The 27288-nt window shown below is 45.2% G+C and overlaps 1 protein-coding gene across 1 annotated transcript; it reads right to left on the minus strand.

Annotated features, from left to right (window-relative positions):
* Positions 1-1062: 1062 nt before the first annotated feature.
* Positions 1063-16578, minus strand: LOC146342965 (vomeronasal type-2 receptor 26-like). Its single transcript, XM_084808102.1, has 5 exons — positions 16277-16578; positions 14474-15305; positions 13901-14128; positions 12347-12473; positions 1063-1964 (listed from the first exon to the last, which is right to left on the minus strand). The coding sequence occupies exons 1-5, from the start codon at positions 16576-16578 to the stop codon at positions 1063-1065; spliced, it is 2391 nt and encodes a 796-aa protein (XP_084664228.1).
* Between the last annotated feature and the right edge of the window lie 10710 nt (positions 16579-27288).

A 27288-nucleotide genomic window follows, 5' to 3' on the forward strand; every position in this document is an offset into this window, starting at 1 on the left:
AAGTAGCCTATATTCAGAAATAACTATTTTAAAAATGTGAGGAAATTACAAAATGAAGAAAAGAAGGTGTATGAGGCTGGAATCCTACACTCCCTTACCTGGGAGTAAGCCTCAATAAACTCAATGGACTTACTTTAGAGTAGACATGTCTAGGGCTGCACAGTAAGATTTCTATGTGAAAAAGTCTTAAGGAAACTTGGGAAACAGTGTAAACAAATCTGATTTAATGCAGAAGGGAGAATAATGAAAAAATACTGAACAGAAGTCTGTTCATTGAAAAGACATATAAAACAGACATATTGAAACAGCAGTGTGGCAGAGTTCATTGAGAATGTTGCCTTTTCGTATTACGAAGCCCAGAGCCCACCAGGGTACAAAATACATAATCAATTACGATATAGGGAATTTCACACAGATGTGAAAATATTGCTCAGTCCAACATTTCAGGTGGAAGGGCAGTGGTGACCTTAACAAGAACACAACAGAAAGGTCATTGTCCTGCTCCCTTAAAAAGGTATCTTCACAAGTGAGCATTCTCTTTGACAGCTTCACAAACTTTCTAGAGAATATTCACCTGTATAGTAAAATATTTTCTTTTGTGGCAGTGAGAATCAGTGTTCACTTCCAACAGGCCATGGTGTTTATTATTTTTGAATCCAGGGAACCTAGACTTTCATGACTCATCATAAGACAAGGCTATTGCACAACCCATTGTGCCTTTTTAAGCTCTTGCCAGGCACCTGCTCTCTGATGATTCTGATGTGTAGGGCTCCCCATCTGAACACCCTTCAATTCTGTTCTATTTCATCCTGTTCTCATCATAATTCTGTTTCAGTTCATTTCTTTCATCATAATCTCTCCTATGTCATATTGTACTGAACGTGGCTCCTGTAGTACAAAACACCTAGAGCTGAGAAAGGACATTGCTGAGGTGAGCAGCATCAGGAATTCAGTGGGGAATGATGTACGTATTATATAGTTAATCTTATCACGAACCCTTTGCCCCTAAATTCATCCTACCACCAAGATGACATTGTGATACAAGAACACTACACAGATCCTTTAGTACTTTTGTCTCATTAATTGCTTCCTGTTGTTCAACTCAGGTCTCAGCAGAATGATGTAGCATTTGGGGGAAAAGATGCAACCCAGTAATCCAGCACTGGAGCACAAGATGGAGAAGATCTCCACAGCCACCATGTCTTTTCCTCTTGTGCTCAGGTAAGTGGGAACAAAGGAGACCCACACACTGCAAAACACCAACATGCTGAATGTAATAAATTTGGCTTCATTGAAACTGTCCGGTAACTTGCGGGCCAAGAATGCCACAATGAAGCTGGTGATGGCCAAGAGGCCCATGTAGCTGAGGACACCATAAAACAGGGTCACTGACCCTTCATAACATTGGACAATGATTTCTCCATTTCCTGAGTGCATGTCTACATCAGGGAATGGAGGAGACTTTGCCAGCCACACAGTGCAAATACTTGCTTGAAAAAGTGAGCAACACAGGACAATACAGTTGGCCAGTCTTTTTCCTACCCACTTCTTCATGTAAGACCCTGGTCTGGTAGCCATGAAAGCTACAACCACAGTGATGGTTTTGGCCAACACACAAGATACAGCCACTGAAAAGATGATGCCAAAAGTTGGTTGTCGGAGAAGGCAGGTGACTTTCCCAGGTTGGCCAAGGAATAGCAAAGAAGAGATGAAAGAAAGCAAGAGAGAGATGAGGAGGGTGTAGGTGAGGTCTCGGTTGTTGGCTTTGACGATGGGGGTATCTCTGTGTTTAATAAAAATGCCAAGCACCAAGGTCGTGATCAAAGAAAACAAAACAGCAACTGAGGCTAAACTGACCCCTAGAGGTTCTTCATAAGATAGAAAACTGATAGCCTTAGGAATGCATTGATCTTGATCCTTGCTTGGATATTGATGGTCCGGGCACTTGAAACACTCATCCATATCTAAAAAACCAGAAAGAGGCCCCATTTCAGCACCACTTCAACTGATGGGCTACTCTCACTCTGCCTCCCATGAAGATGTTGTTGCTCATGCTGACTTCTGACATCTGGTTCCAAGCATATGAGTGGCCATATGAAAATGCATTTTAATATTCCCTCCATTGTGTTTATGCTTAGCAATACTGCCTGGCATGAGTACACTTTACTTGGTCCCAAAGATCCAGTGGGAGCTGACCCCAGTATGACGAATAAAATGTTTGAGGCTAATTGTAGAATATGTTTCAGAATATTTATGGAAACTTATTTCCCTATTTCTATGTAACTATTGTCAACATCTTGTGAGATTTGATGAAGCCAATCAGGCATCATGTTCAAGCACAGAGATGGTCACACATTGCTCTGCACATACATTCACTCTGCATGTGACTCATTCCAATAGTTGTGACCATCTGTATATACATTATCATACATGATTTGTCTTGGGTACTAGAATTCTTTATAATCCAGGGTACATATTGAGTCTGCAGCTTTATCTGGATGGACTGAATGAATGTACATCTGGCTGAGTGAATACCTGCTCACTTTATGTAACCATGTTAAGTGTAGGCCCTACAGAACATCCCTTTAACCCTTGGGAGCTGTTATGAGAGAGTTTTTGGTGAGGGAGAACAGAAAATTTCAGAGAGAAAGGGGATGGGGAAACCACAGGGGAATGAGTGAATGAGTGAAGTGCCAAATGGAAAAGAGTGGAGGAGAGAACAGTAGTCTAATACTGGACACAGCATTCATCCAGCAACAGATTTCAGGCTAGAGAGTGGCCAGCTGAAGCCTACAGCTCTATTCTAGCACAGGACTCTGTTGAACGGACTCTGCTGAAACCATTCTCTTGAGACACCCTAAGCACTCACTAGTGCTAATTCACCAATGTCTTGGACACTATCACCCCCCCTCTTTTTATATTCTTTTGCTTTGTTTGGAGTTCTGCTTTAAATTGTTCCTTCCCATTGTTCTGAATTGTTCAAAACAATCTGAATTGGTTCTTCCCATTGTCCCTACTCCTTCCTTTTCTCCTCCTCCTTCCTTATTAAATATGGTCTTGTCAGCAACGATTTTGACTTTCATTATCATTTCTATTCAAAGTTCAAAATTGTGTAGTAGTGTTTTTGCTTGGTCAATAAAATCTTAAATCACTACCAACAGGACTACTCATATTTAAAATGGTTTATCTAAAATGAATAACTGCTCCACAGAGCAAAATCCTATGTAAGCCGCACTAAACACACCATATCTACATAGAGTAGCAGCAGGAGATGTAAGGATCTTGAACAATCTGCTCTGTTTGTGTTTTGCAGATTATTGGGCTTCATCTGCTCTGTCATCTGATCATTGGCAGATGCAGATCCCCCCTCCTCCACCCCTCCATTTTTCAGAGTAAGGTAATTGCCCAAGTTTTATATGCGGCCGCAGTTTGGGGTTGGAATGATTCTCTAATGGTCAAATTGGAGGCCCTTCAAAATAGATTTCTTAGAAAACTTTTACATATGTCCTCCATTAGAGCTCATATCTTCTGTGCCTTGATTTATTATTCGAGAACTTTAAAAGAATCTTCTGCCCGGGTTCTGCTGAAATTCTGTTGTGAACAGCTGTTATATTGTACATTCTGGAGCTCAAGATATTACAAGATATTGCAATTTATTGCAATCCTATTTCACCTCAATTGATGCATTTTGTACTCTGAACTAGGGATGTACGAATCCTTTACCTGGTTCCGGTTGGGGCAGCCGCTGCGGGGGGGGGGGGGGAGGCACTAGGCTAGAATGGTGAAAAATAGGGAACACAAATGGCGGCCGCTGTAGCTGCCACCATTTGCATACACTGGTTTTTTGGGGGGAGGATAGCCATGATAGGCTATGTAAATTCTTACGTAGCTTATCACAGCTGCAAAGAAGTCAATGGCAGCTGCAGCAGCCCGGCCTCGGCCGGCCAGGAGACCAGCCACCGGAGCCGCCGCCACCGGAACCGCTGCCGCTGCATCTGCTGCATCCGCCCCAGGTAAGTGCCATCCCAGGGGATTCCGCAGGGGGGCGGGGGGCAGGAGGCCATTCTGGAATCCGTGGCGGAATTCTCTGCCATCCCTACTCTGAACTGAAAAGAGAGGCTTTGTGAATGTATTGGCCCAGGAGCATAGTCAAGTCATTTATAGTGTTAGAGGGGCCTAGAGATCCATAATGCTTGCTTAAGTTCATTATTGGTGCAATTCCCTTGCTAGGAAGCCTCTGAGCATGTGAAGATGATTCAAAGGGCTGATAACAGCCTTCTCAGAACATTCCTTGGTAATGATGAGAATGTCTTATCACTGATGTGCCTGAGAAGCAGAATTTGTTTACCTTAAAGCTGCAGGTAGCTGTGCTTGAGAAACAAACACTTCTAACCTAAGAGTTCAGTGCCCACTGCAGGGGCGACACAGTGAATGTATCTTTGGTTACAGTGTTTCCCTGGACAGACAGGCTATTAAGAATTCAAAATTGTCAACACGGGACAGACTTTACAAATATGACCACCAAAGAGCTGCCAATTTGACAAAGCTTACTTTCCCAAAACTTGGGCAAGTTTTTACGGCTTTTCGTTTTCAAACTATGCTAAGAGCAATGATTGATGTCAGATATTCTCACATCCCTCTGGCTCAACGTTTATGTATTTGTGATGCTCCAGAGACCACATTATTTGCTGTCCTGCCCTTTATACTCTGAACCAAGGTCTGAATTTCTGGGTTTTATTTTGTCTTCTCTGTACTGTAATATTGTTCCAGATAAAAGATCCGATCTTTTGTCTGATATAGATCCCACTGTAACTCACAAGGTCCATCTCTTTGCTTTGACAGCATCGAAAATTCATGCGAAATTCATTTCTGACAATAATGCAGTTGACTGTTTTGGGGATACCTTGTTTTAATGGTCTTTTAGCTGTCTTAATTTCCAGATAATAATTATCCATTTCAATGTGGAAGCAGTATATTTCAATAACTTTAAATGAATTCTGAATAATATACTGTGCATATATCTTAGTTCTAACCATTTTAGATTTGACCTCATGTTGTATCTGCCCTAATATCTTTTAGTTGTTTAGTTGATTTGTATATGTGAATGGCCTATGGCCCACTACATAATAAATGGAATGGAATGGAGAAGGTAAGCGTTGAAGCGGCTAGGAAGAGGTCACTATCCCTGATCTCTGCTGTAGGTTTCTTTGAAGTGCAAATAACCCCTCTCCCCTAGTACTACTTTCCTATTCAGCTTCACAGTGAATGAGCTCAGGCTCTCTTTGGCTGAATGGAATACACGTTACCTGGGAAAACAGGCTGGCTGGTAGGCTGGCAGAGTAGTTTTTGTGTTATGTGCATTTTTCACCAAAAACTCTCAAAGCAAAGAGCTATAACTTTCCACTGGTTGAAGGCCATGAAATCCGGGAAATGCGCAGCCCCCAGGCCAAGACCCTGAAGATGTGTCATATTGGGCTTTCTTTGCCACGCAGTGTGGTATCACATTTAAATAATATATGTTAATGTGTGTAGTGCTTTGCCCACTCTATTTTGAGATGTGGACTTGTGCGTGGTGCTTTCCCAGAGAATATTTGCTTGACCACAACACAAGCATGTCCACACACATACACAAACACACACACACACATGGGGAGGAGGCAAAAGATAAGCAAATACAGAACTACCTACACGTCCATGTAGGGATGGATGAAAGTCCCTTACCTGTTCTTGAAGCTTGTTTCACGGTGGGGGGAGGCGCTTCGGTTCTCCCCCTGAAGTTCAGGCAAAGGAGGGAGGCGCCCCGCCTCACCCGGCCGAAATTCAGGCCGGGTAGGAGCGCCCCGTCTACCCGGCCGTGAAAAAAAAGTAAAAACAAAAACACACCCACCCGTGATAGGTTACGTAACGATTTACGTAGCCTATCACAGCTAGATTTCCAAAGTCAGCCGTGATAGGCTATGTAAATCGTCACATAGCCTATCATGGGTGACTTTGGGGGGAAAAAAAAAGCACGTACGCAAATAGCGGCACCCCATGGGGACCGCCATTTGCGTTCCTTATTTTGACACGTAGTCTACGTAAAGATTTACGTAGACTACGGCGAAAATAAGGGCAACGCAAATAGTGTTCCCTTATTTTCGCCGTAGTCTACGTTAATGTTTACATAGACTAGACATGCCAAAATAAGGAACGCAAATGGTGGCACCCATGGGCCACCGCCATTTGCATACGCACTTTTTTTTTTTTCAAAGTCACCCGTGATAGGCTACGTGACGATTTACGTAGCCTATCACGGCTGACTTTGGAAATCTAGCCGTGATAGGCTACATAAATCATTACGTAGCCTATCATGGGTGTGTGTGTTTTTTTTTTACTTTACTTTTTTTTTTGCAATGGCAGTGGCGGCAGCCAGTCGGGAGACCGGCCGCCGCCCCCGCCGAAACGCCGCCAAAACGCCACCGGGACCAGCCGCCAAGAGGGACATTCGGCCACGGTAAGTCCCATCCCAGGGGGGGCGGGGGGCCAGTGGAGAATTTCCCCACCAATTTCGGGGGGCCGAATGCGTTGGCATTTGGCCTCCTGAAGATTCGTGGAGAAATTCTCCGCCATCCCTACGTACATGCAAAGAAAAGGGTTTTTAATTTTTTTTTGTGGGGGAGATATAGAGTTCAAAAATGGGAAAGGAGGAAATACAAGAATTGAGAAGGGGGACAAGAACAACAAAAGGGAAGAACTTTTTCAATATATTAATACCATTCATACATGTGTGTGTGTGTGTGAGTGAGAGAGAGAGAGAGAGAGAGAGAAAGAAAGAGAAAGAGGAAGGAAGGAAGGAAGGAAGGAAGGAAGGAAGGAAGGAAGGAAGGAAGGGAAAACTAATAAGATGGTTGAACTGAGAAGGGTGGCTGTGGTTTGGAAGCAAACGAACAAAGCAAGGGAAGGAGAAAAGTAAATTACTTTTTAAATTTTGTTTTTTTAAAAAAAAAATCTAGAAAAGAAAGAAAGGCAATACTTGAATTGAAAAGGGCTGGGTGGGAAAGAAGAAACCAAGGAAGCTGCAGTACAACACACACAACACAGAGATCTAGCCAAATAACCAACTCTAACAAGCTCTCTCTAACCAACTCTAACCGCCCCCCTCTCACACAATGAAACAGATGCAGGCTGGCCTCCGATATATATAGTATCCCCCCTCCACCACTGTCACTTATTCGAGACTGCTAGGCTAAGTTCAGCCCTAATTTGGCAACTATAGTTGCCATTCTCAAGAGCTCACTCACTCCTCCTCCTCTCCCCTTCCCCCTTCCATCTTCCTCCCTGCCCCCTCTCTGATCTTTCACAAGTTGATACATTGAGAGACAGACTGTCTGGGCTGCAGAAGGCATCAGAATAGCTCCGGATCTCCGAGGCGGACTGAAATGCTTCAGCGCTTACCCCCTTCGCTTTGGACTGCCTTGGTGCTGGTCTGATTCACTTCAGTTTTCACAGAGTCACCCCCAAAGCAGCCCAAATCACATCAGTATTCTGATTCGGCATGAAAGCGATGCACAGCCCTACTTTTTACACAGTCGATGCAAACACATTTCAATCCATGGGACAAGATTGCATACTTTTGAAAAAGCTCGCAATCTCATATGATCATGAGCTGGACAAACTTCGTGGTTTGGACCAGACCCTTCTCTAGAAGAGTCAGTCATGCTCCTTTTGAAATTAAACTTGGACCCTGCATGTAATGTCTCTGCTTCAGAACCTATTGCCATAGCATTTGAAGGCATTCTACTCCTGCCATCCCAGGCATCACAGCTGTGATATTTCAGATGCTTGTTTTAGAGCCCTTAAAAAAAAAAAATCCAATATATGTTATATTGGTTTAAAGGAAGATCCAGCTTGTCTTTTGCTGCCTATACATTCTGTGTTTCTTATAGAAATTGCTATCCTCCTCCCAAGGCATCAGTCCTGAAAAATTTCAGTCAGACTGGGCACGGTGTCTCTGTTTTATGGGCAAGTAAAACATGAATGTCCATATGGACATCTGTTCTTTTTCATTTTCATTTTATTTTTTTGCTGTCATCTATTCTCATGAATTGATTCTGTTACTGAGGAGCTCAGATTTGCTGTCTTTTTAGCATTGCCTAGTGGATTGTCCCTAAATGTCCCCCCTCACCCCCCCAGGAAGGCTGAGGAGCAGGCAGCATAAGAAGCCTGCCAAATCTACTTGTTGAACTCTAATCCAATGTATCAGTATGAGGGACTCTCACCTTGTATTCCAAGTATGCATAAAAGTGTGAGACCTCCAGTACATGCACTGGAGGCCTGATCTCCTAGTCACTGACTTAAACAAGTGTCTGAAGCTACCTCCTGAATTGGGCACCTGAGAGCCTGAGGAGAAAATAATTCCATACATCAAACATCGCAACAACTGATGAACACATTAAAAGCAGCGACTGACCCTAAAAGAGAACATTAGCTATTGGGCTGATGAGAAAGGTGCTAAATGAATGAATGAATAAAAGTAAAAGGCCTCCACCCAACATGCCCATGGAAACAAATTGTCCAATTGTCCACCCTTTTGCACTCTGCTTTACACTCATGGAGGGAGTGGAAATTAGAACCAATCTCAGCAGTCCAACTCTGTCTGGCTATTCCCACCCACTTCCTGTATTCATGTACATTATTTATGCTCTTGGTGTAATAAGGGTTCCAAGGGTGCTCAGAGCTTGGCAGTACTTGCATTCTCCTCCTCTAGCCCTCATTCTAAAGACTCTTGAGGCACCCAGTTAAAGAGACCTACATGGATCCATTGGCCCAAGTTCTCCATCATTCCCCATTGTTGGGGATGTAAAAGAATGTTGGCTTCATTTGCGGAAAATGTGTGCATGCCCTGTTCGAAGCTGTGAAGACGACTCCATGTGTGTTCCCACCAAAATGATGGTACATTCTCGAACACGTGCATGCATTCCTCTCATTCCCAATTCCCAGTTCGATTTGCACAAATTTACTAATTTGCATAAATTTCCTCTTTGGCTGTATCAGATCGGCTATAGTTTGTAGAGGAAATTTGCTCAAATTTGTGGAAACTTGCACTGAGCTCCCATTTGATTGCTGCTTGATTTGCACAACTTCCCAATTCATGCAGACTCAGCAGTGATCATGAACAGTGATCAGGAATGCAAACAGGCATCAAGCATGATGTTAGTAGCAATATGATGTTCAAAGAATTCTGGCAGTCTCAGACATTCCTTGTTCACCCTTGTGGTATGAGAGAATTGTTTCCTGGTCAGGAGAACGATTTACCAGAATTAAACTTTTGCCTCATTTTTCTAGGAGAAGTAACACCTGTGATCTGATTGCTTCCTTTTCTGCGTCTCTCTTCTCTCTCCCTTTCTCCACTATCAGATAATTCCCTGATCCCCACATCACCTCTGCCTCTAATCTGCCTCACTTTACTGAAGTGTCTCCTTGTTTCCGTAATGCCCTTCTACATCGTTGTCTGGCTTTGAATCTCTCCTCTGGCTTTGATTCTTTGAAGCCCTGGTGGTCTGCAGGCTGTTTACACCCTCCCCGGCAAATGGGGCCCTAACCCCATTGAGGACCTGCTGTGACTTTTTTGCATCACACTTTGAGGACAAAAGCACTTGTCTCTGCAACAAACGATGCTGTTGTTAGCACAGTTCCAGCTGAGGTGTCTGATGCCACCATCTCCCCGATTTTGTGGGATCCGTTCCTCTTGCTGCGACTCGACGATGTGGACAAGGTGCTTGCAGCAATGTGACAACCCATGTGCCCTCTTGATCCCTGCCCCTCCCGGCTAATAAAAGCTAGCTGAGGGGGTATGAGTGGGTGGTCCAGGGAGTGATAAATGCTTCTTTCTGGCAAGGGGTGGTCCATGCTGTCCATAAGGAGGCAGTAGTGCAACCACTCCTGAAGAAGCCCACTCTGGACCCAGTGATACTAGATAACTACTGCCCAGTCACAAATATCCCTTTTTTAGGGACGGTACTTGAGAGGGTTGTGGCAGAGCAATTTCAGGCACTCTTGAAGGATACATATTATCTCGTCCCATGGCAGTCTAGGTTTGGATCTGGTTGCAGGACCCAATCAGCCTTGGTCACCCTGATGGATGACCTTTCTCAAGAGGGACAGAGAAAGTGCAACCCTGTCAATTCTGCTCATCCTCTAATCGGCTTTTGATACCATCAGCCATGGTATCCTCCTGGCCCAGTTGGAGTCCAGTGGGATGAGCATTGGAGGCACTGTATTACAGTGGTTCCGGTCCTACCTATAAGGTGAATTACACACAGTAGCATTGGGTGATTATTCCTCAGACCCTTGGCAATTGAGCTATGGGGTTCCATCTTCTCCCCAATGTTGTTTAACCTTCATATTAAGCCACTGGAAGTGGTCATTAGGGGATTTGGAGCCAAATGCCATCAGTGTGCTTATGACATGCAGCTCTATCTCCCTGTGACATCCGAATCAGGATAGGCTGTGCAAGTTCAGAATCAGTGCCTAGACTCAGTAATGTGCTGGATGAGGGCCAATAAACTGAAGCTGAATCCTAGCAAGGCAGAAACCCTATGGATGAGTGGTTCCCGGGTCCAGGAGATAGGCTCATTGCCTGTTCTGGATGGGGTTGCACTCCCTCTGAAAGTTCAGGATTGTCGTTTGTGGGTATTTCTAGATCCGTCGCCATTGCTGGAGGCCCGAGTGGCTGTGGCAGTAAGAGTGCCTTTCCAGCTTCAGGTGGTTTGCCAGCTATGGCCTCTCCTGGATGGGTTTTACAGGCATCAGTAACCTCAAGACTGGTTTACTGCACTGTGCTGCATGTGGGGCTGCCATTAAGGCTGCTCCAGGAGCAGGAGCTAGTACACAATGCAGCACCTTGGCTGTTGTCGGGAGCTGCCACATTTCAGCATGCAACTCTTTTCCTGAGGAACCTGCACTGGCTACCTATTCACTACAGGGCCAGGACTTCTCGCTTACCAACCTGCCCAGCCCCTGAGGTCATCAGAGGGCATGTTCCTGGTGGTTCCATATGGAGCTATGGCCCAACTGGAGTCCAGCAGGAGAAGAGTCTCGTGAGCTGGCCCCCTTCCTATGGAATTCACTACCTTTCCGGGTCAGGCAAGTGCCAATGTTGTGCTGCTTTGGGTGATTCCTGAAAACATTGATATGTTTTCCTCTGGGTACTCACTGCAGTTTTATCAGGACTCAGCTTGTCAGATCTCTGTTTCTTTTTAAAAATAGTAATTATGTTAACATGGTTTTTATTCTCCTATTCTATCTGCTGTTCACCACTCCAAAATCTTTGTATGTGGTCAGGTATACAAATATTGGGGTCACGAAGAGTCGGACACGACTGAACGACTGAACAACAACAACAACAACATACAAATATTGTAAATACATATATACATACATACCTCTCCTCTATGATCTCTTTTTATTCTGTGTTACCTCTTCCTGCACCTCGTGTCTCAACAGTTGTAAGAATATGAGCTGCATGCTCAAGTTCTGCTTATCGAAATCATACTTCAGGGTTGTTTAACCAAGACCTCATAGTGATCAATATTTTTATACATTGCAATAAAATGCACATTATTTTGATCTAAATCCTGATTTGTGTTCTATTACTAATGTCTGTCTGATAGAGGTCTATGATTTAATCTCCCCATAGCACACCATGACTCTCAGTTTGAGATCTGAAAAACATGTTTCAGTTGCGTAAACACATGTATGTGTTTACATGTGGTTACATTGTGATTGCAATTCCTATAACTATGAATGAATGAGGCACATTTTCCCACTGAAAAAATAAAAATAAAAAATGACTGCACATCTGGCTAGCAAACAATGGCAATTTATCACTTAGAATTGAATATCTGAGGGCAAAACTTAATGTTCATTAAAGCAGACACAGTGAAACTATGTATGCCAGCTCCCTACGTTCACGCAAGTGTTTACAAACTCAGTTCAGATCAGGAGAATAACTAGGAGGATTTAAGATTCAAGGCATTCCAGCCCCTCTCTCGGTGTTTTATGTTTGTTTGTTTGTTTAAGTCTCCATTTGGGTCAACTGATGCTGCTGCCATCCTTTTTTTGTTTTGTTTTTTAAAGCTGCAAGAAGGAGTGGAATTTTGTGGGTAAATAAGTGTGGAGGAGGGAAGCTTAAATCCTTCTCTCCTGGAGCATCGTGGTCCTGCTCCAAATCTGGGTTGCATGTGCTTACAAGAGAGTAGAGAAAGCTAACACACAGAGATCCCCCATGTGGAGGTTTAGTTTGGCCCTGAAACAACAGTTCCAATCAAGGCTGCATTACTGAGAAATCGAATACTACTTAGCCTACCCGTTTTGTTTGAAATCTTCCCTTTGGGGCATGGGACACAGTCATAGCAGCAAAACTTCTCCCCTTCCTTCCTTTTCTTCTGGCTACCAGGGTGGCAGTGTGCATTACACAAAGAACGTGGAACCACCTATGCATATAAATGAAAGGAATTATGACAGAAGAAATGTATATACGTGTGTGTATGTGTGTGTGTGTGTGTTGCCTCTTCTTTTTTAAATTTGTAGCTATGGGAAAGATTAATCATGTGTCATTTGTACAGGAAGCGTACCATTATTTTCAAAATAGGAAAATAGATATTTGGGGCATCCATATTGTACCAAGGTTTGTAGCACCACTAAAGATGGACCATGGAGCACATGATACCCCTGATAACTGGTGGGGGTGGAAAGTGTTCAACAAAATTGGTGTGTGTGAAGGGGGGTGGGCAGGACTAAGAAATCAAGGCAGTGAAACAGCCAGGGGAGTATAGGCCAGGCACCCAAGAGGATAGCTCAAACAGTATGCCAACTCCTGATAAAGCATTGTAGTGCGATCATAGGCTGCAAAGGAAACTTCATACAGCTGAATGACCATGTGGAACTGGACCTCTGCTCCTCACCTCACCTGCCCTATGTTTAATGACACTTCAAAAATCCACAAAAGGTGTTATTATGACTATCCTGCTGTCACCTGATGCCCACTGAGTAAAAAGTAAAAAGCCAGCAGCAGTATAAAGATCTAAAAATGCAACTACATATGTATAAGCAACAAAAATGGAGGACTAAAATGAGTGGGAAAATAAAAATGGTCTTTGCTTAGTGCTGAAAAGACCATGAAGGCACCAGATGATCTTCTCTGGGAAGGGCATTCCACAGCCACCTAAAAGGTCCTCTCCTTAGTAGGCACTTCATCTGTCAGGGACACCTGGAGGAAGGCCTCTGAGGCTGACCTTAGGGCCAGGGCAGTTACATATGGGAGGACATGATCCTTCAGGTAACCTGGCTCCAAGATGACTAGTGGAAAATCCACAAAGGGTGTAGTGACTATCCTGCTGTCAGCTGAGGCCCCCTGAGCCTCTGCCACAGCTGTCACCACAGCCTGTATCCACAGCTTCCTGGTAAAGGATGGGGAAGAGGTGGGGGTGATTAGACTGGGAGGAAAGAAAAAACCTGCTTCTTTTCCTTTCCTGCTCCAAATCATTTGATATAAGTTGTTGGGCATTCTGGAGCTTCACTGCTCAGTGTACCCAGCAATGTCTGTAAAAGTTTCCAAATAAAAAAGGAAAGGGGCACATTTGTACCTTCTTGCCACCTGATAAGTGGAGGGGGGCAGTGATCAACACAATCAGTGTGTGGGTGTGTGCATACGTGTGTGTGTGGGGGGGTAGGAGTAAGAAAACAGGGCAGTGAAACAGCTAGTTATGTTGGGGGAGGCAACCCAGAGTGTAGCTCAGACAGCATGTTAGATCCTGCTAAGGTATTGTTGTCTCATCATAGATTCCAAAGGAAACGTCATGCAGCTGAATGAACTACGTGGAGAAGGGAAGGTCCCCCAAGAACACTGCAAAATCCATACCTGGTTAAAACTTCTGTGCCACACAATAAGACCCTCATCAATGATGAGTTGTTTTCCTTCAGGAACATTCGCTTCCACCCTTCCAACTTTAACTCTCTGGAAGGAGTTGTTTGGAAATGTGACCAAGTTCATGATGTCAAATCCACCTGCTATTTCTCTTTGGTAATTAAAGGACACTGTTTCTCCAGCTGAGTTGTTAAATGAAATGCCTTGAAGAAAGGAGTGGAGCTTGTTGCAAGAGAAAATGGCATGAAGAGAATTATGGGGTAAATACAATATATTAGATAGTTTGTTTACTGATGGAAAACTGGGAGGAGGGGATAAAACATATTAGTTCATCTTTCTTTGCTGGTTTTGTTCATGTAGTTTCATCTGACAAAGCATCACTATGGACATCAAGATTTAAATTATGATGATGATTAAATCATAGGAAGAAATTTAAACCCAGAAAACATCAATGAGTGTGATGTACAACTTCATCCATCAGTCATTCTTGGAGTAAAAAGCTAGATGAATTCTGACTGTGAATTATTCTGTTTACTACAATGAATGCATCTTTTATGGAGAGCTTACCTGCCAAGGCTGCATATTTTGAAGGTCAAGCACTTTACCCCCGACCATTGCTCTGGAGTTGGATCTGGATGAGATCATGGCATGCAAAGCATGAGCCACAGCATAGACAGCATTATAGATGCTGTAGCTGTGGCCAGTCATGTCCATTTCAAAGTGAGGCCCAGGAAGACTCTCCAGCCTCTCCTCTCCAGTACACATCCCATCGGCCTTTTCTGGCACTGCTGGGTCAGGGAAGGAACAGTCAAATGCTTGCTCCCAGAAATACTTGAGGAAATCATCTCCTTGAGTCCAATCAGGCTTTATAAGTAGAAGGAATTCCCTGAATGCGAGAAGATCCTTTGAGTGAGTTGTAAAAGAAATGGCACCTTGGAACATCTCAAGATCCCAACCCCTCTGAAGGCCCATTAATATGAAATCTATCTGAGCTGTGGTTATCCACACCTTTCTCCATGATGAGTTTCCCTGATTTCTAGGATCTCTTAGTAACATAAGAGTTCTCAGCCATGAAATTGTCAAAGATTCTCCATAGACAATAAATATACTGACTTCATTATATGTGAAAGTTGCAGAAATTGTTGAGAGTGTATCCGAAAGCTCACCCAATTTATCCAGATGGGCTACTTGTGGGATTGCTTCTGTGAAGGCAGAACAGATTCCATTTTTGGAGAGCAATGGCTCCAGGGTCTTCAAGAAATGTTCTCCACTGTTGTTATCAAGAACGAGGATGCCAACCCATGTCCATCCAAAGTTTTGAAGTAACCGTATAATCCCGATGTACTGGGTGGCATCATTTGGGACCATGTGGTAAATGGAAGTCGTCTCACTTGTGTCTCTCACCTCTGGGGACCTTGAGCTGCATGTGAGCTAAATGGAGATGTTTTAGAGATGGGTAAGGATAAGTCTCAATGTATACATGATCATTTATGCAGTTGGACTTTGTTAAATTCCCAAGACATGATCTGAAACATATGGTACAGCCTCCTTGCTGAAAGTAAGTAGATATGGATCTTGCTAAGCTGACTCCATTTCTGAGGTTATTTGTCCACCCAATCAAGGCTGTTTTATTGTCACATGAATTTGACCTACAGTTTAATTGACTCTAACTTGCCTCTTATGAGAGAATTAAGTCTTCCAAATGTTGAAGCAAATATGAGAAGGCAGTCAACCTTATTTTACTTAAGTACATGCAGATGACTATAGGGGGGTTGAACAGTGAGTTTTCTGATCAATTGACACCAAAGTAATAAAAAGTAGAATAGGACAGGGGTAGAAAATGGATGTGAAGCATACAATGGTAGAGACAGAAGAAATTCCAGAGAGCTTCGGCTATTGGGCGGTATAGAAATGAAATAAAAAAAAAATTGAATATCCAACATTTCCCCAACAAGTACACAACATTACATAGACTCCCCCAAAACTCTTATAATGTTCTTTCTCCTTGGAGAGAAACCCAGCAAAGGGAAGGGAACACTGGAGCAGTCGTAAAGCAATTGAAAAGTGCTGGTAAAAGTATTCTGTGTAATTACAGAGGTTAGAGCTGTCAGTCATAAAACTATAGCCCCACCTATCCCCCCGACACACACACATTTCCTTTATATGTGGAAATTGGCCGGAAATGTTTCAATTTTTGCAGGCATACTATATCTTTCTGTCCCTCTGAATCTTGACTCAGATTCAATTTGGTCTGCTTTAGAGGAGCCCCACTTTGATCTGGACATGTGCCAAACATTTCTGTATTACCCCAATGTGTTACTTATTAACATGCAAACTGAACAGATCCCCCCCCCCTTCCATAACACATACAGACATCCTACCTGTGGTATTTTGTAGAAACTGAAAACATCAGCCATACGAGAAGACGTATCAGAACCAAGTCCCCAAGCGATGGCTAAGAGGTTTTTCTGGGTGTCACATTTGTAGTTGGGGACAAATCGATGTGACTTGAAGAGCAGGTCCAGAGTGGTCCGATAGGTCATCCATTCATCATAGTAACTGTCATAGATGTGGAAGCCGAGTGAGACATTGGTCAAGATGTGGGGATCCTCGTTGATCTCATTCACAGCAAATGCCAAGGCCAGGACGTGCTGGTAGAATTTTGTTACCATACTGCAAATAGTGTTAATTTACAGCTTCAAGAGGAAATTCTAGAATGTCTGAGTTAATTCTGTAACAATACCAGGAATACCTGTCCCTAACTGATTTAGAGTGTAAGGGGTTTAAAAAAGTGTTACGGATTTTTTTGAGCTAATGAACACTTCCCTCTGTAGCATTTATATGATTTTTTGCGCATCAGAATGCCAGCTGCACAAACCTAGGCAACGCTAGCACAGTGCCATGATCTGGCATGCTGATTTCCCTGGGAAATGGATGCAATTTATCACAGTGGTTACACTCTTTGGATACTGCCGTAGGAGCTCTAAGCTAATGGTATCATATTTTCTCGGTCTTTAAGATAATGTTCAGAATCACGTGAGAAGGGATGGGATGCAAGCCCACTTCTTCTCAGGACAACCTAAATCCACCCTACAGCCGTTCTTCAGCAGTTCTTTGTGTGCCAGGGGAAACATTTTATCTGAGTGCAGAGTTTCTTGCTCTTCTAGTTGTTTTGCTGGCAAACGTTCAGCTTGGATCTGTTTCCATTATTGATCAACAAATAACACAGTTATAATGCCAATACACTTCATTTATCATACTAAACACACTCTAATGGCAATGTCCAACAGGGTGCAACCACGAACATAAATTACGTTGCACTAACATAAATGACACTAGCACAAAGGCATTATCTGGCATGCCAATTTCCCTGGGAAATGCATGTAATTTATGATTGTGGTTACACTCTTCGGATACTGCTGTAAGTGCTCTAATCTCATAGAATCATAGAACAGTACAGTTGGAAGGGGCCTATAGGACCATCGAGTCCAACCCCCTGCTCAATGAAGGAATCCAAGTGAAAGCATCCTTGACTCAGGTATTTGTGTATTACAATTTCTTAGTCTTTAAGGTCACATTCAGAGCCAGCTGAGAAGGGATGGGATGCAATCCCACTCTTTTCAGGAGAACCTAAACCCACCCTACTTCCATTTTTCTCCCACTTTCCCATTTTATCTTAGTGTCAGTTTCTTGCTCTTCTGTTATTTCTCTGGCAAATGTTCAGTGTGGAACCATTTCCATTATTAATCAATGAAGAACACAGATATGATGCTAATTCAATATCACGACAATAATAGCTTTGGATATTGGGCGGTATAGACATGTAATAAATAAATAGAATAAATCACTATGGGCATCTCCACATGGGGCTTTTATCTGGTGATTGACATTGGTTGCTCACAGAGGATTGTGGCTCCTTTAGCTGATGCTGTCAACCCCCAGCACCTCTCCCATGGTTTCCAATCATTTCCCTAGCTATATTTGGAATGGAAATACTGAGCTGATAAAAAGAAGCAGCTTGAATTGGTTTAAATTGGTCCATGTAAAGAGGAAATGGCACTATAGCAGTAGTGCCAGCTAGTGGTTGTATAACAAAACAGATAGAACTCACAGATAAAGGGGGGAAGCAGGGGGAAGGGAAGCACATGTAAAGGGCCAATCTTAATCTCGCCAAGAATCTGGAAGCAGAAGCTCCAGGAAAATCATGGGATGAAAATCCTGTGTGTGGAGAAGCCTTATGCTGTATTCAGCTACCCATGTTTGTCTGAAATCCCTTGTTACTACCTTGTTCTTGTTATTCTTGCTGTTGAACCATCTTTTAAATTTTCTTCGAACATGGATGTCTGTATACAGAGATGCTTGATGCAAAGTTCTTCTGGATTTTGCAGATTTCCCCCATTTTGTATGGTTTGTGAAGCATGACAGGGATCAGTGTTGAAAGTTTAACTTCCACCATGTCCTTGGCAGTGGAGATACTCCATGCACCTGGCACACATCTGGGGGCATGCACATGTGGGGCCCTTTAGGTGCAAATTTAAGAATGCATTCACTTTCCCCACCCTCATCTCACGTTCCAGACTAGAAAGAACTATCACAGTGAGAGAACAAATTCCATCTTGATCGTGCAGTTAGTGGAATCCATAAGACTGCGAAAGGCCTTGGGGTTCTTTCTTTGAGCATCATCTCACAATTATGTGCCAATAAATGTATTCCGTTCTTGTCTTCCTCACCCTGCTTTAAGTGACCTATCTTTCCTTATATAGTCTAAGTGACCCTAATGCAGGGGTCAAGAACCTTTCGCATTCCAATTATCCTTGGGCTACAGTATCATTGGTGATGATAGCTGGGGCTGATGGTAAGAGGAGTCAAGCATCCTCCGGTGTGTGACTTCTTGCCCACACCTGCTATAATGAATTCTATAGGCCCAAACACACAGTACTTTAAATTCCTATCTAGCAGCTACTCAGAGGCAGGTGCAGGGTGTGTGTGTTGGGTGTGTGTGTGATCCAGATTTAGATACTATCATGAGAGTGGAGGCCTGAGGAAAATGAAATGCATAACGTTACAGTTGGGGTGGGTCAGCATTTCAGTTCACTTCACTTTTGATTAGAATTTACTGAGACTTGCAATGTTCTCTGTATTCCGGACAAAAGCAACTTGGGTTGTTTTTTTAAGAAATGAATATGTGACAACCCAAACTTAAATATTTACACATCCATTTTCACTTTTACACATTTATATCCACAATTATTTATGATAGGCATCTGGGAGGGGGGGGATACTCACTATGGAAGGTCAAACAGATTTAGAGATGGATGCTCCTTGAACAATACTTCATTGAAAGCATAAGTGATCTGAGAAACCATCCCACCAATAATGAGGCCACCTGGCTGGAACCAGTCCTGTGGAATGGGGAAGGGATCGCTTGTGGGGCATTTTATACTCTCTGCTTTGCACAGGATGGCAAGCAGCTGGAAGTGGATCACCAGTAGCCACAACATCTCGGTGACCAATCCTCTCTGTAGACAGATACTCCTGTTTTCATCCAGATGAACTCCCTGACTAAAATAGGCTACATTGGATAGGGGGAGGAGACTGAGGGGGTCAGAAATATCAGACAGGTCTCTGTCTGCATTGAAACCATATTTCCAGCTGTTTTGGACACAGGGGTTCATTTATAAGCATTTTCAGGCTTCCTTGTTTATCCTTCTCAACTGCCTTCTGGGAAGCCTTTGGAGCTTTGGCCAGGTGAACAAATTACTGTGATTTGAATAATGCCAAGGAGAAATAATCAGTTCTTCAGTGTTTGAGTTCTCAGAGCTGTATCCATAGCAAACATATTAATCCCCCCTTCCCATATCTGAACTCCAGTCATCTTTCCTTTTGGTGTAATAAATGGGAGGTATTAAAATATTCCCATAGGGAGCAAACACCAACGGGAATGTTCGGCTCAGCAATGATTGGGACACAAAGCATTACGAAATCCTGACATTAGTTCACTGTCCAAGTCCTGTTTTATTAGAGGAATGGGGGTCAAATGTCTCTATAAAAGCAAATCTGTGACTTAGAATAGTTAGATGTGAAATTATCGAGAGGATCACCTTGCCTTTCTCTTAAACATGATACAGGGGTGAATTGGTGTGGGACAAGTTGTAAACACTGACGAAAAGGTTATGAAATTTAGCATATATTTGAGGGGGAATCTGAGTGGGAAACATTGACACAATCAATGTGTTAAATTTGATAAGTAGGAATCTCCCCCCAAAACATTGAATGGAAGGGAGCTTTGGAAATGCCTCAGACAAGCAAAACAATACCTCCAGTTGTGGATCAGCTAGGCCGAAATCCTGGGCACTGCAGGCCATGCCTCTGCCCCCCAATGAATCCCAGGGAGTGGCAGGTGATGGTGCAGTGACAAACAACACTTTGGCCAGCATGAACCCCTCCAGGCTCACCAGGGCTGACGTGCTCTCTAATGCCCCCTTTCTTTCTTCATATTTTTTAAAAAATGTTTTATACTCTGGGAACGACGGGACATAAACACAGTTACAGATGCTTATTGCATTATTTTTTACCTGATACACTTAATATCCTTTTCTGCAACTTAATGGTGCCTATTCATAATTAAGTATGTTTAGCGTCAGGGCAGAAGAAGGAAGAACTATGGTATCCCTCCAGCCATTGTTGTGTCATCAGTATAAAGTGACTATAAAATGTGTGCAAAGCCTCAGGATATTTCTTTTTTGTGCTTCATAACTGAAGTAATTAGGGTTGTCATGGGGGCATGACTGGGACTGGGAGGCTGGTCCCCCACACACACTCGGCCTCCCAAACCCTGCTTGTTGAGCCATGGGATGCTGGTGGATCCACTTCAAATATATGAACCAGCAGTGGGGATGTCACAAGGGTCTGTGGGGGGTGGGGGCAGAGTCTGATGGACTCCTCCTTGCCTGCACTCCCGGACCCCACTTGCTGACCTGCGGGGCACTTGTGGACCCACTCAGTGAGCACTTCATGGCGCAGTTAGTGCCTCTCAGCTGCCCGTCCTCCTATCGAGCCACCATGGTGAGCAACAATGGCAGCTAGGGATGTCAGAGAATTCCGCGACGGATCTCAATGAGGCTGAATGCCAGTACATTCGGCCCCCCGAACTTCGTGGCAGAATGGCCTACCACCCTCCTTCCCCACCCCACGGATCCCTCACGGGACGAGACTAACCTGGGGCAGATGTTCCCGCCGGCAGCGGCTTCCGCGGTGTCTTCAGCGGTGGTGGCTGTGGCGGCTGGTCTTCCGACCGTCTGCTGCTGCCGCCGCCATTTGCAGTCTTGCTTTTTTTCTTTTTTTTTTTTACAAGATGTGATAGGCTAAGTAAAGATTTATGTAGCCTGCCATGGCTGGGTAAAAAAAAAAACAACCGCGAACGCAAATGGTGGCTATGGCCGCCACCATTTGAATTCCTTATTTTTGGCTGTCTTAGTCTACATAAATATTTCTGTAGACTATGATGGCGAAAATAAAGGGGAACGCAAATAGCGTAGCGGGAGCTATTTGCGTCCCTTTTTGATTCACCATTTTAGCTTACATAAATATTTACTTAGGCTAAAATGGTGAATCAAAAAGGGACGCAAATAGCGCCCGCTACGCTATTAGCGTTCCCCTTTATTTTTGCTGTCATAGTCTGCATTAATATTTATGTAGATTAAGAAGGCCAAAAATAAGGAACACAAATGGCGGCGGCCGTAGCTGCCGCCATTTGTGTATGCGGTTGTTCTTTGTTTGTTTTTTACCGAGAGCCCTCCGTGGCTGGAAATCCGGCTGCGGACAGTTCTGGCCTGGGCTTGGCCGGCTGCTCCGCAGAGCTGCCACGGAGCACTTCCGGCCGTGGAGGATTCCAGGGGGGGAGGAATGGATCGCCTCCCCCCCATTGAGGATTCTGGGGGAGGGATGGAACGCCTCCCCCCCACCATCAACATAATCCACGGAAAGGTAAATGACTTTCGTACATCCCTAATGGCAGCTTGGGAGCTTCCAGGTAGGTAATGTTGTGCAGTTGGTAGGGATGTATGAAATGTACTTACCTTTCCGTGGATTATGTTTATGGTGGGGGGGTGGTGTTCCGTCCCTCCCCTCGGAATCCTCGATGGCCATCTGTGCTTCATGGCAGCTCCACAGAGCAGCCGGCCAGACCCAGGGCAGAGCCGTCCACAGCCGGATTTCCGGCCGTGGAGGGCTCTGGGTAAAACAAAACAAAAAACCGCATACGCATATGGTGGCGGCTACAGCCGCCGCCATTTGCGTTCCTTATTTTTGGCCATCTTAATCTATGTAAATATTTACATGGACTATGACGGAGAAAATAAAGGGGAATGCAAATAGTGTAGCGGGTGCTATTTGCATCCCTTTTTGATTCACCATTTTAGCCTACGTAAAGATTTATGTAGGCTAAAATGGCGAAACAGAAAGGGACGCAAATAGTTCCCGCTGCGCTATTTGCGTTCCCATTTAATTTTGCTGTCATAGTCTTCGTAAATATTTACGTAGATTAAGATGGCCAAAAATAAGGAAGGCAAATGGCGGCGGCTGTAGCTGCCGCCATTTGCGTACATGGCTTTGTTTTGTTTTTTTAACCCAGCCATGATAAGCTACGTATATCTTTACATATCCTATCATGTCATTTTTTTTTAACCCAGCCATGATAGGCTACGTAAATAATTACGTAGCCCATCACATCTTTGTTGTTTTTTTTATAAGACAAATGGCGGCGGCCGGTCGGAAGACTGGCTGCCGCAGCTGCCGAAGCCACCGCCGGAGCTGCCGCCTCCCGGAAGCTCCGCCCCAGGTAAGTCTCGTCCCGGGGAGGATCTGCGGGCGCACAGGAGGTGGCAGGCCATTCCACCACAGATTTCGGGGGGCCGAATGCACTGGCATTCGGCCTCACCGAGATCCATGGCAGAATTCTCTGACATCCCTAGTAGTTGGCAGCTTTGAAGGGTCCATCTATGCTACATTACATGTGTGAATGGAGCATTCACATTTGTAATGTTGTGCCGATGGCCCCTTCACAGCTTCCAATTACTCAACGCTACCTACCAGGAAGTGTCCAAGCCACCATTGTTTCCCACAATGGTGTCTTGCTAGGGAAGATGGCTGGCCCAGTGGCCTCAGTTAGCACTCGCTGTGTCATGCTGAAGCTAGAACATCACTATGAGTATGGGGTGGCTGCATCAGCTTGGCAATCATCCGACGAGGCTGAGTATGGGTGATTCCATCCATCCCTAACTGGGAATGGCTATAATTACCTCACTTAAGGGAGAGTGGAAGCCAAAATGACTTAACTTCCTAGTCTGCCAAAAATTAGAAAAAAGTTCTGTGGACACAGACCACCCTTGTTTTTCAGATATTGTTCCACATTCAAAAATGGAGCAATTAACTCATACCATCTTATTGACCAAAGAGCTTCACTGAGTGTCGTACAAATACACAGGGGAGGCTCCTGGATAGGCAAAAATGGAAAGACTGGTTAGAGATTAAGCCATTCTTAAAGAACCTGGAGCCACTGCCATTCACTCAAAAATTGACTTAGATGGTCAGCTTTGCCAGTGGACCTTCTCCTTGAGTATCCAAGAGAATGAAAAGACGGAACATTCTGATTAAAACTGTGTGGTAGCTGCTTCACAAAAACTTAGATTCAACATTATATTTACGAAAAACCCAAGCTGCCATTTATTCTCACAATGACATCTTGTTGAGGGATTGGGTGGCCACCAGGCATGTATGGATCACCTGTGGATTGTGTGGAAGGTCTTCAAGGGAGCATAACAGGGGCCGACAGATCGCAGTGGTTCGGCACGTTCCCAGCGGTGCAGATGGTGGTGAGTCCATCCATCCCTACTCACATGGGAGTCATAGAGTGCTTGCTTGGTCATGCAAGTCAAACTGTGCTCATGTCCACATGGCACCCAGCTTTGGGACTCAATGGATAGTAGGGATGGCAGAGAATTCTTCCACGGATTTCAGTGAGGCCGATTGCACTGGCATTCGGCCCCCCGAAATCCGTGGTGGAATGGCCTGCCCCACCTCCCCCCCCATGGATCCCCCCCAGGGGGAGACTTACCTGGGGCAGATGTTCTGTATGGCGGTGGCTCCAGCCGCAGCTCCAGCGGAGGCTTCGGCAGCGGCAGTGTTTGGTGTTCTGACCGGCTGCCGCCGCTGCCATTTGAAGTCTGGTCTTTTTGTTTTTTTTTACCCAGATGTGATAGGCTATATAAAGACTTACATAGCCTATCACTTCTGGGTAAAAAACACAAACAACAACAACAGCGTACGCAAATGGCAGCGGCTACGGGGGCTGCCACTTGCGTTCCTTATTTTTCGCCGTCTTAGTCTATGTAAATATTTATGTAGACTATTACAGCAAAAATAAAGGGGAAATCACATAGCGTAGTGGGCGCTATTTACGTTCCTTTTTGATTTGTAGGGGTGAACGAAAGTCACTTACCTGTTCTCGCAGCTTTTTCGCGGTGGGGGGGAGCGCTTCGCTGCTCCCCCCGCGAAGTTCAGGCCGGGGGGGGAGGCTTCCCGCCTCGCCCGGCCGAAATTCAGGCCGGGGGGGGAGGCCTCCCGCCTCGCCCGGCCGCGAACACGAAAGTAAAACAAACAAACAAACAAACAACGTCCCCTGATAGGCTACGTGACGATTCACGTAGCCTATCACGGCTAGATCTGGAAAGTCAGCCGTGATAGGCTACGTGAATCGTCACGTAGCCTATCACGGGTGACTTAAAAAAAAAAAAAGCGCGTACGCGAATGGCGGCCCCCATAGGGGGCATAGCGTTGCCCTTATTTTCATAGCGTTGCCCTTATTTTCGCCGTAGTCTATGTAAACATTGACGCAGACTACAGCGACCAAATAAGGAACGGGAATGGCGGCTCCCTATGGGGGCCGCCATTATCCGTACACACTTTTTTTTTTTTTTTTAAGTCACCCCGTGATAGGCTATGTGACGATTCACGTAGCCTATCACGGCTGACTTTCCAGATGTAGCCGTGATAGGCTACGTGAATCGTCACGTAGCCTATCAGGGGACGTGTTTGTTTTTTTTTTCTTTCATTGCAATCCCGCCCCGCTCGAACACCGGACGAACCACCAGCCGGACCCGCCGCCGGAAGGGACATTCAGGGAAGGTAAGTCCCGTCCCGGGGGGGGGGGCGGGGGGCGGGGGGGGCGGAGGATTTCTCCCCGAAACTTGTTCGGGGGGCCGAACACGTTGGCGCTCGGCCCCCCGAAGTTTTGGGGAGAAATTCTCCGCCATCCCTATTGATTTGCCGTTTTAGCCTACGTAAATATTTACGTAGGCTAAAATGGCGAATCAAAAAGGAACGCAAATAGTGTCCACTACGCTATTTGTGTTCCTTATTTTTTGTCGTTTTAGTCTACATAAATATTCACATAGAGTATAACGGCGAAAATAAAGGGGAACGCAAATAGTGTAGTGGGCGCTATTTGTGTTCCTTTTTGATTCGCCGTTTTAGCCTACGTAAATATTTACATAGCCTATCACTTCTGGGTAAATCAAAAAAAAAGTACGCAAATGGCGGCGACTATGGCAGCCGCCATTTGCGTTCCTTATTTCTCGCCATTTTAGTCTATGTAAATATTTACATAGACTAAAACGGCGAAAAATAAGGAACGCAAATGGAGGCCGCCGTAGCCACCACCATTTGCATACGTGTTTTTTTTTTTGTTTTACCCAGAAGTGATAGGCTATGTAAGTCTTTATGTAGCCTATCATGGTTAAATACAGGGACACAAACGGTGGCAGCTACAGCAGACGCCATTTGCGTCCCTGCTGCCCAGAGGCCGGATGTCCGGCTGTGGGCAGAGCCGGCCGGCGGCTCCTCAGAATCCCCGCGAAGCAGAGCCGGCTGAGCAGGACTCTGGGGGGAGGGATGGAGCAGCTCCCCCCGTCGAGGAATCCAGGGGGGAGGGATGGAGTGCCTCCCCCCCACCACGAAGCAGATCCGCAAAATGGTAAGTGACTTTCAGACATCCCTAATGGGTACTCTACCAGTGTTGGTTAAGTGCTTTGTCTGGATGTGCAGTTTTTTGGAGGGTTACATGTGGGTTAGTTTATGTAACTATATGTAATTAATCCATAGTAACCTCTTTGCTCACAGAACCTGTTGGGCCTAGCTCCAGCCTCATTAGCCCCAGTGCCACCATGGCGCCTATGGGAGCCGGTCGGAAGATGAGCTGCCGCAGCCGCCGCAACTGCCGTCACCTAGGGATGGGGGAGAATTTCTCCCCAAAACTTCGGGGGGCCAAGTGCCAACAAATTCGGGCCCCTCAAATCGGCAGTGAAATTCACAAATGGCACCCATCGTAGTGGCCACCATTGGCGTCCCTACTTCGGACCGTGATAGGCTACATATGTATTTACATAACCTATCACAGCTAAAGCAGGGACGCAAATGGCGTCTCCTACACCATTTCTGTCCCTGATTTAGCCTAGGGGTGGACGAAAGTCACTTACCTGTCCTCGAAAGACATTCGCGGTGGGGGGGAGGCGCTTTGCTGGTCCCCCCGCGAAGTTCAGGCTGGGGGGGGAGGCTTCCCGTCTCGCCCCGGCCGAAATTCAGACCGGGGGGGAGGCTTCCCGCCTCGCCCGGCCGCGAACGCGAAAGTTAAAAAAAAAAACGCCCCCTGATAGGCTACGTGATGATTCACGTAGCCTATCACGGCTAGATCTGCAAAGTCAGCCATGATAGGATACGTCAATCGTCACGTAGCCTATCACGGGTGACTTTTTTTTTTAAAAAAAGCACGTACGCTAATGGCGGCCCCCATAAGGAGCCGCCATTCGTGTTCCTTATTTAGTCGCTGTAGTCTACGCAAATCTTTACGTAGACTACAGCGACCAAATAAGGAACGGGAATGGTGGCTCCCTATGGGGGCCGCCATTATCCGTACACACTTTCTTTTCTTTTTTTTTAAAGTCACCCGTGATAGGCTACGTGACGATTGACATAGCCTATCACAGCTGACTTTGCAAATCTAGCCGTGATAGGCTATGTGAATCGTCACATAGCCTATCAGGGGGCATTTTTTTTTTCTTTCATTGCAATGGCGGCGGCAGCCGGTTGAAAGACCGGCTGCCGCTCCCGCCTCGCTCCAACACCCGCCGAACCGCCGGCTGGACCAGCCACCGGGAGGGGCATTCGGTGAAGGGAAGTCCCATCCCAGGGCGGGGGTGCGGGGGGCAGGGGGGGTTCGGAGGATTTCTCCCCGAAACTTGTTTGGGGGGCCGAACACGTTGGCGCTCGGCCCCCCGAAGTTTCGGGGAGAAATTCTCCGCCATCCCTACTTTAGCCGTCATAGGCTA

The sequence above is a fragment of the Heloderma suspectum genome, chromosome 6 (genome assembly GCF_057233095.1).
Source record: "Heloderma suspectum isolate Gila_16-S chromosome 6, 16-S_ref, whole genome shotgun sequence".
Lineage (NCBI taxonomy): Eukaryota > Metazoa > Chordata > Lepidosauria > Squamata > Helodermatidae > Heloderma > Heloderma suspectum.

Bases quoted from the DNA above. Each gene is read 5' to 3' on its own strand.
- LOC146342965 (XM_084808102.1), bottom strand. From the start codon at position 16,578: ATGGTAACAAAATTCTACCAGCACGTCCTGGCCTTGGCATTTGCTGTG. The intron at 14,129-14,473 runs GTAAGCTCTCCA...TCTTGCAACAAG, and splicing joins AAAATATGCAGCCTTGGCAG to CTCCACTCCTTTCTTCAAGG. The intron at 1,965-12,346 runs GTAGGCTAAGTA...CTGGTTTTTTAG, and splicing joins GAAGATTTCAAACAAAACGG to ATATGGATGAGTGTTTCAAG.